At 36.7% G+C, this 9,876-nt stretch overlaps 1 protein-coding gene across 2 annotated transcripts; it reads right to left on the bottom strand.

Annotated features, from left to right (window-relative positions):
• Positions 1-1,982: 1,982 nt before the first annotated feature.
• On the bottom strand, positions 1,983-6,926 carry LOC113046698 (protein LSM12 homolog B-like). Of its 2 annotated transcripts, XM_026207611.1 has the most exons (6): positions 6,609-6,926; positions 5,084-5,217; positions 4,897-5,006; positions 4,632-4,758; positions 3,233-3,334; positions 1,983-3,154 (listed from the first exon to the last, which is right to left on the bottom strand). In XM_026207611.1, exons 1-5 carry the CDS (start codon positions 6,733-6,735, stop codon positions 3,239-3,241), a joined length of 594 nt encoding a protein of 197 aa, XP_026063396.1. In that variant the 5' UTR covers positions 6,736-6,926; the 3' UTR covers positions 1,983-3,154; positions 3,233-3,238. The 2 variants fall into 2 exon arrangements, with proteins under 2 accessions (XP_026063396.1, XP_026063395.1); XM_026207610.1 differs by having other exon boundaries at positions 1,983-3,334; positions 6,609-6,913.
• Between the last annotated feature and the right edge of the window lie 2,950 nt (positions 6,927-9,876).

The following is a 9,876-nucleotide window of genomic DNA, read 5'->3' as shown; positions in this document are numbered from 1 at the left end:
AATAAATTACATTTTAAAATATTCAAATAGAAAACAGTTATTTAAAATTGTAAAAATATTACACAATATTACTGATTTTGCTGTATTTTGGATCAAATAAATGAAGCCTTGGAATAAATCATGAATTACATTCTGTATGATAAAATATAAAGATTTCAGTGATCTTCTGTAATTTTTTTTTTTTTTTTAGTTACTACTACATTACTGTAGTAAAACCATGTTTTCCAACATTTTATAAAGAGAGTATACAAAGAGTATACCATAACATGATTAGCCTAAATGTTAATAAATTAAGTGTATCAGCAATTATAAATCAAAGAAGAAATTTCTTAGAAATATGTTATCTAGGTGAAGAGGATCACTTGCGCTTTGTGTAAGTTCCAGTACGAAACAGCGCGGGGGCGCACCTGTTATGATTTTCCGATGGTAAAAACAAATTATATGTTGTTGTATTACTTATCAATATATCGTTTTTGACCAGCGAATGTGTGCAAATGTGATTTTTTTTTTCTGTCCGTCATTAAAACGGCGACGGAGCGCTCAGTTTTTCCTGTGGTAAAATGCATTTGGCCAAATTAGCATTTTATAAAAGATGAAATGCAACTGTATGCACAGGCTGTGTTGGCTATGTATTGGCTATGACTAGATGGCAAATGCTAGCCCTCTTTCTCAGGCGACATCCCACATGTCTGAGTCAGTGAGTCAGTCAGACATCAAATAAATAAAACATTAGCCTTTATAGACAGTGTTTAGTAGTACTTATTCAAACAACAAGATATTTATTTACCCTTCGCAAAACTTTGTTCAGCTCAGCTGTTGTCTACTGTGCGGCTGCAGTGAAACTTTAGTTGATTCAATGAATATAGAGGGGGCGGAGTTATCAGCTTACTTACAGCTTGAGGATCCAATAAGATTTACACAAGCTCGTTTTAAGAACTTTCATTTGGTAAAACAGACAGACAGACGTAGAGGGTGACCAATAGCATTGATTAAAAAAAAAAAAAAGAAAAGAAAAAAAAACACCAAAAAAAGGGCACTTCGGAGTGTAAGGGCAAAAAGGGCATGTGCTCTGCACAGGTTGAGCCCTACCTGTGCACGTGCCTGCTCGTAACCGCGGGCGACTGCAGGCACCCGCTCATTTTGGATCAACCCGCGCATCACTGATCCATATATCATCAACTAGATTTCACAGTGCAACCTCCAATTGACAAAACTAAGCTTTGTGAATTGAATAAATCAGGGTTGTCCAGTCATAATCCTGGAGATATAACGTTCTGCAGTGTCCAGTGCCAACAACTTTGTCTGTTATAAAGTGTTTCTTATGATTTTAAAGGTATAGTTCACCCAAAAAATAACTACTGTTTTACTAATTATTATACAAAATAATCCTAGTCATCCAGGCCTAGTCATCCTGAGGTTATTTAAAATTTAGATTAGTTTGTTTCTTCATTGGAACAGATTTGGATACATTTTGCTTTACATCAGTTGCTCAGCAATGGATCATCTTCAGTGAATGGGTGCCGTCAAAATAAGAGTACAAACAGCTGATAACAATTTGTCTTTTATGCCAAAAATCATTAGGATGTTAAGTAAAGATCATGTTCCATGAAGATATTTTGTAAATTTCCTACAGTATTTTTTTTTTGCACCCTCAGATTCCAGATTTTCAAACAGCTGTCTCGGCCAAATATTTTTTCCATCCTAACAAACCATGCGTCAATGGAGAGCTTATTTATTCAGCTTTTATGTGATGTATAAATCTCAATTTTAGAAAAACTTGACCCTTATGACTGGTTTTGTTGTCCCCCCCCACACACATAGTATATATAGGAGAATGTATTCATTCATTCAACTTTTATGAGATTATTTAGTAAACTTTTATGTGCTGTACCCCCCCCCCCCCCACACACACACACTGTATATATAGCTAAACATTTCATTACCAAATATTCTAAAATACAAATGATTAACACTCGCACAAGTGAGCTTTTCCCTTTTTTATTTCTTCATTACTATTTAAAAAATAAAAAATAAAATACTGCGAAAGAAACCTATAGGCAAACAGCAACCCCGTTAACACAGCGATATAAACTGCTATGCAACGCGGAAGCCCGTCACAGCTTGGTGCCACTGCTAGAGCCTCCATCAGGCTACAGGGTACGAGGCTGGGACCGGGAGGATTTCGGCTCTGATCCGGTGCTGACCACCCCCCTAATCCCCCCGTCCTAGTATCTTAACATGGCAAGATATCGCTTTAACATTTCCTTTTCCCAAAAAGGTGATTACAAATATTCCCGTTCAGAAAAGAGAGCAGTCCTGTTGTGAGAGATGAGCCGTCTAACACCGACACACATACCGAAACTGCAACAACGAAGAAATGCGAGTCTCTCATCGGCCACTGAATGTACCTTTTCAGTTTGGATGTGTTCGGAAATAATAACAATAATACAAACATTGCATCATAGAAAATGGTCCCAATATGGAAGAGGTATTCAAAATGGCAAGGACCAAATATGGAAGAAAATTACAACATAATATATTAGTTGTAAACTGAAAGGATGTTTACAGTACTCAAGAGTGTTACCCCTTCGTCTATCACTTAAAAAGTGACATTTAAAAGTAAAACAAGGGAGTTTTATAAAAAATATATATATATATGTTTGGAAAAATTAGTTGTTGGGTAGATGCTAAGTGCAGTACAATTTCCCCTTACTCCACCTTCAGCTCTTAGTCAATCTAAAACTAAAAACCAAGAATAAACCCAGCATGTGTGCTAAGGAAATCAAACTGTATTTATCCAGTCTGAAAGTTTTTGTTCTACCTTCACACAATTAGTGCCACATTCAGTAGTGGTAGAATGGAAGATTATGGATTAGACGAGAAAATGTGATTTGTTTGTTGGCTATCCAAGCAAGATGAATTGGACGAATGGGTTATTTGATGACAGGAGGGGAAAAAAACAAGGAAATCAAACAGAATGGGATTGGGGGGGGGGGGGGGGGGGGAGTGACGTTGGAAGGGATGTTCAATGTTTTCTACATGACATAATATTCTAAAACGGCACTATTTTATTCCCATCTCTTTTGTCAGTGGAAGCAGTTTTTCTCTTCAGATGTGTAGGACTGTCATCCCTGGTCATAACGCTGAGTATCAGCTATTGGTTATAAAAAAAAAAAAATTAATTTAAAACAAACAACACTTCCTTTGTCAGCATAACGTTCCCGTTCTGAACCTGTGCTCATGATGATAAAGCAGTGTCTTTCTGTGTTTGTGGAGCTTGCTGTGAATGCTGCACAGATTTTTGGCTCTCCATATCTCGAAAGTGTTTCTCCACCTGTGGACAGAGAGCACAAAGGTTAGCACAGCAAAACAACAACAAATCAATTCATATTATTAGTAAATGTTTTAGCCATCGGTCATTTGCATGGAATTGGAATTAAAGCTTGTAGGTTGTGTGTCTATATTACAAAATCCTGAGGCAAATAATACTGGTACACTTTTTATTTAACTTCTCCAACATTCAGGATTCCAATAAAAACCTGATCAATGGAGTTGTCGTCCTGTGCCAAGGTATTTCTAAAATAAAAGTTAAAGCTCACTAAAAATTATTTTACACAATGATTTTGTTTTTTAATTTTTGTAAGCTAATGTTAAAAAATTTTGGCTAGGTAAGTTTTTTTTTTTAATTGTTGAAAGTCTTCTCTTGCACTCTCAAAGGCCAGATTTATTTGATCAAATTAAAAACACAGTATAACTAATATTGAAGTATTATTAAATTGCATTTTATAAAGTAATATATTCCTGTACTGGCAAAAATCATTCTAATATGTTGATTTAGAGCTCAAGTAACATTTATTTTACCACGGTTTAAAAAAGCTGCTTAAAATTTAGTGATACGTTTTTTCTGTAAGGATTCTTTGATGGAATATAAATTAAGGAAGCCCATTTCCACCACTGAATAAAAAACAAAAAAGGTTACTGCGACTTTTTCTCTCACAATTCTGATACAAACTCATAATTGCGAATTATAAAGTCAGAATCGTGAAATATAAACTCACAATTGTGAATTACAAAGTCTGAGAAATAAATAGTTGTGAATTATAAAGTCAGAATTCTGTGATGTAAACTTGCAGTTCTGAGAAATAAACTCTCAGTTGATAGATAAGTCAGAATTGCGTGATATAAACTTACAATTCAGAGAAATAAACAGTTGCGAAAAATAAAGTCAGAATTGTGTGACGTAAACTCGCAATTCTGAGAAATAAACTCCCAATTGCTAGATAAGTCAGAATTGTGTGATATAAACACACAATTGCGAATTATAAAGTCAGAACTGCATGATGAAAACTCAATTCTGAGAAATAAACTGACAATTGCTAGATAATAAAAAGTCAGAATTGTGAGATATAAAGTCACAATTCTGAGAACAGTCTTTTTTCCCCTCAAAACTGGACTAAACTTGCAGTTGTGAGTTCAAATCTCACAATTCTGAGAAAAAAAAAAAAGGCAGAATTGTGTGAGAAAAAGTCACTATAACCTTTTTATATTTTTTATTCAGTGGCGGAAACATGTTCCCATAAGAATCAGTTGCATGCACCCTTGCTGAATAAAAAAAGGTTGAGACGACTTACTATTTTGCGCACATGGCTTAAAGCGCTGCCCTCTTTGCCTTTACAGTTGTCCACTTGGTATGGCGGACTGATGACAACATCATCCATCACCATGATGTTTTTCTCCTGCCACCTGCAGTCTTTGATGCTGCGGGTGAAGACGAGTAGGAAGATGATTAACTTTTTATTCTGTCTGATATAATCACGTTGAATATTTCAGCATTAAAACAGAAGATTGTTAATAATAGCACCCAAAGATGAGCATTACAATACTCCCATCACTTACGTTTTATGAATGGTCTGGAACAGCTGTTGGCCCTCTACAGATACACCAGCACTAACTGCATAAGCTTGTGACAACTTGTCTTCCTTTTCCGCCCGTGCTCTATTTACAAGCTGCACAGGGATGAAGAAATAAAAAGATATAACAAATAAACAACACGCACATGGAATAGGTCATCATTTGACCTTACCTTGCTAAAATTGAGAGATGCTAAAGGGGAAGGAGTTTCAGTGCGGTCACTGATAATGTCCACATCCGACACGTAGGCCAAGTTAACAAGCACCACATCGCTGAGATTGGGTTTACCGCTGGACGGTGCACATTCTGATGCCACGAGTCAAGGAAGTTGTTTGGCAAATCCACATTTATTAATGCAATGCATGAGAGATGGAAGCCACCTTAGATGAGTATTGTAGGGTCAAAAATGATCAAAGACATTTTTCCTCTCCCAAACCTATCTTGAGTAACAAATAAATCACACATAAGAAGCTCAATGTCACGACAGAACGACAGAAATTAAGAAAATAGGGCATGATGCATGGGAGAAATAAAACGGTATATGTAAAAACGCACTGAAATGCCTCATTAAGAACAGTTATTGCACATCAGGATGCGCATTTTGTGTCAGACAGAGTCAGAGAAACTGAGACGTTAGCGTTCAGGCTAGCTGACGCCCCCTAAGCACGCACGCGCACATCCCTGCACGACAGAGCATCAATGCTGTATTTGACAGCCTGTCCACTCCCATTCACTTCCAACATGGCTTGTTAACTGCAGTTAAAAAGACATAAAATAAACGCAAATAACCACGCTAAAGCCCTTCGTTTAAGACAGAAGCACGCAGGTTTTCAAAGTTGGATTTGCAAGACTTGTCTATTTTTTTTTCCCAGTCTTGTGAGATTACTGCCAATGACAAATCTTTTAAGCGAATGAATCATTCTGGCTAACCTCTATGCACGACTCGATTTTCTTTCTCGGAAATCTCCATCTCTTTAGAACCACAGATCATTTGAGATTTAAGGGGGCACACAATTATGATTCTACTAAGCACGACAGGTGACCATACGCTATTAATATAATATAATATATATATATATATATAATATAATATATATATATATATATATATATATATATATATATATATATATATATATATATATATTCGAATCGATTCAAATGATTCGACTCACTGGGATGAAACAAAATCTCCACAACAAAAATAATGTAAATTTGACCACGGCTTTGCATTCATTTAATGCTCCACAAGCTCTACACAAGTGAGCCAAATCTACCAATAACTAACGTTAGACAATATATTTATATTCAGTACAGAAATTCTCGCATATTAAAAATCCCCTTCCAGGTGTTCTATGTGAACACGAGGACCGAGTAGTAACAGTCGTTACTATAATCGGAAACACTACAATAACTTACTTAAATCAACTCCGCACAATTTCATGTTGTGCGGGTCAAAAGCCTTTTTGTCCACGAGAGGCTGTGTGAGAACTACAGAGCGCGCGATTAAAGCGCCGTAACCAATCGGAGGTTCAAATGCGCAGCACCTGACTCAGCACGCGCTAAACCCGGAACCGAAGGGCGAGTGGACGGTCTTCGCCGTGCAGGAAATGTCTTCGGCTTTAGCCCAGACCAGGCCTCTTCTGCAGTTGTGGATCCCGAGGACTCAATGACAAGCTGAGACGACAAAAGGATACTCAAAGTCAGCATCTTGGAAGGGTAGTCAAAAGCGACGACCTCTCCTTGCAGGCGCTGCCCCAGGCAGGTGATACAGGAGACATGGCTCCCGACGCTGAAATACTCCCCTGGACCAGGAGCCGCCATCTTCTCCGCCAGGACACGGGAGCCGTCGCCTCACGTAAACACGCGCAGCCGCGTCAGCACGGGACGGAGGCGTTCCGCGCGAATGAATGAAGTGACGCTGCGAACCAAGCCACGCCCACTTTACTACGGAGTAGTAGATCAGGAGTATCTTACTACAGTGCACCACACACGCCCTCATTCATCCACCTCTGACTTGCTCATCTTCCTGGTTTATGCACAAGGCTGCATGAAAACATAGGGGAGCCTGTTTTTAACTTCTGTGACCTAAATCAGGCCTTTTAAAAGTTTTTGTTGCTCCAGACACCCAAATATGATGGTCACACTTGTAAAGGACCTTCTTAAAGTCAGCTAGCCTATATTAAAAAAAATTCCAACTCTTTTTTTCTACTCACCATAAAAGTATGCTACTTTTAGATGCATAGGTAGAAACATAAAATGTTGACTGTAGAGTAACATGGTTATCATTACTTATTAATTACTATTACTACTATACTTATAACTAGAAAGAAGAAACTGTAATAATGTCAAATACTGTAGTTTTACGTAATTGTTTTCACTGTGATTTCATAATTTAAACCCCCCTGACCTAAATGACGAAAGAGAAAAAAATAGAATAAATAACAAATACAATAAAATAAATAAATCACATAATTTATAGATTAAACATGCACCTCACACTCACAATATGTACATTTGTTATTTTGTCTATTGTAAAAAAAAAAAAAGTACCAATTTATATACAGTATTGTTCAAAATAATAGCAGTACAATGTGACCAACCAGAATAATCAAGGTTTTTAGTATATTTTTTATTGCTACGTGGCAAACAAGTTACCAGTAGGTTCAGTAGATTGTCAGAAAACAAACAAGACCCAGCATTCATGATATGCACGCTCTTAAGGCTGTGCAATTGGGCAATTAGTTGAAAGGGGTGTGTTCAAAAAAATAGCAGTGTCTACCTTTGACTGTACAAACTCAAAACTATTTTGTACAAACATTTTTTTTTTTCTGGGATTTAGCAATCCTGTGAATCACTAAACTAATATTTAGTTGTATGACCACAGTTTTTTAAAACTGCTTGACATCTGTGTGGCATGGAGTCAACCAACTTGTGGCACCTCTCAGCTGTTATTCCACTCCATGATTCTTTAACAACATTCCACAATTCATTCACATTTCTTGGTTTTGCTTCAGAAACAGCATTTTTGATATCACCCCACAAGTTCTCAATTGGATTAAGGTCTGGAGATTGGGCTGGCCACTCCATAACATTAATTTTGTTGGTTTGGAACCAAGACTTTGCCCGTTTACTAGTGTGTTTTGGGTCATTGTCTTGTTGAAACAACCATTTCAAGGGCATGTCCTCTTCAGCATAGGGCAACATGACCTCTTCAAGTATTTTAACATATGCAAACTGATCCATGATCCCTGGTATGCGATAAATAGGCCCAACACCATAGTAGGAGAAACATGCCCATATCATGATGCTTGCACCTCCATGCTTCACTGTCTTCACTGTGTACTGTGGCTTGAATTCAGAGTTTGGGGGTCGTCTCACAAACTGCCTGTGGCCCTTGGACCCAAAAAGAACAATTTTACTCTCATCAGTCCACAAAATGTTCCTCCATTTCTCTTTAGGCCAGTTGATGTGTTCTTTGGCAAATTGTAACCTCTTCTGCACATGCCTTTTTTTTAACAGAGGGACTTTGCGGGGGATTCTTGAAAATAGATTAGCTTCACACAGACGTCTTCTAACTGTCACAGTACTTACAGGTAACTCCAGACTGTCTTTGATCATCCTGGAGGTGATCATTGGCTGAGCCTTTGCCATTCTGGTTATTCTTCTATCCATTTTGATGGTTGTCTTCCGTTTTCTTCCACGTCTCTCTGGTTTTGCTCTCCATTTTAAGGCATTGGAGATCATTTTAGCTGAACAGCCTATCATTTTTTGCACCTCTTTATAGGTTTTCCCCTCTCTAATCAACTTTTTAATCAAAGTACGCTGTTCTTCTGAACAATGTCTTGAACGACCCATTTTCCTCAGCTTTCAAATGCATGTTCAACAAGTGTTGGCTTCATCCTTAAATAGGGGCCACCTGATTCACACCTGTTTCTTCACAAAATTGATGACCTCAGTGATTGAATGCCACACTGCTATTTTTTTGAACACACCCCTTTCAACTAATTCAACTAATTGCCCAATTGCACAGCCTTAAGAGCGTGCATATCATGAATGCTGGGTCTCATTTGTTTTCTGACAATCTACTGAACCTACTAGTAACTTGTTTGCCACGTAGCAATAAAAAAATATACGAAAAACCTTGATTATTCTGGTTAGTCACATTGTACTGCTATTATTTTGAACAATACTGTATATATATATATATATATATATATATATATATATATATATATATATATATATACACATACATACAGGGGCACTGCACAGGATCCCGGGCCCTATGCGTCCTAATGCCCCCCCGAAAATATATATTCCAGACTTTTCAAGGGCCCTCTCTTCCTTTGGGGCCCTGGTAATCAGTACTGGTTTTACCCCGAGTCCGGTGCCCCTGTGTGTGTGTGTGTGTGTGTGTGTGTGTGTGTGTGTGTGTGTGTGTGTGTATATATATATATATATATATATATATATATATATATATATATATATATATATATATATATATATATATATATATATCTGCGGTGTGATTTTGTCTATATATTATATAATATAAACAAAAATATGAACAAAGATTGTGTTTAAAAACATTTTTAAAATTGTAATTAAAATAATGATCAAAATAATTATATATTTCATATAAATTACACATATAAAAAGAGTAATATTTTATTAAAATGAAGTTATTTAAAAAAAATAACCAAAATATTACATCAAATACAAAAATTTTGATGAATTAAAAAATTAACCTAATTACATTTTATTCAGTACATAATTTGTTTTCCCACCAATTTAAGATGATATGCAGGGCATACAATGACTTGCACATACTGCAGGAAGATAAAACGAAAAGAAAATGTCTTGTATCTGTTACGCCACTGGCTCCAATGTTTCCCTGTATATGTTGAATTTTATTTATACAAATGAGGAAAAACACAAACAAACAAACAACCAGCAGGA

Source organism: Carassius auratus, chromosome 28 (assembly GCF_003368295.1).
Source record: "Carassius auratus strain Wakin chromosome 28, ASM336829v1, whole genome shotgun sequence".
Lineage (NCBI taxonomy): Eukaryota > Metazoa > Chordata > Actinopteri > Cypriniformes > Cyprinidae > Carassius > Carassius auratus.
The sequence above is the reverse complement of the archived record's forward strand: the minus strand, read 5'-3'. Positions and strand labels throughout refer to the sequence as shown.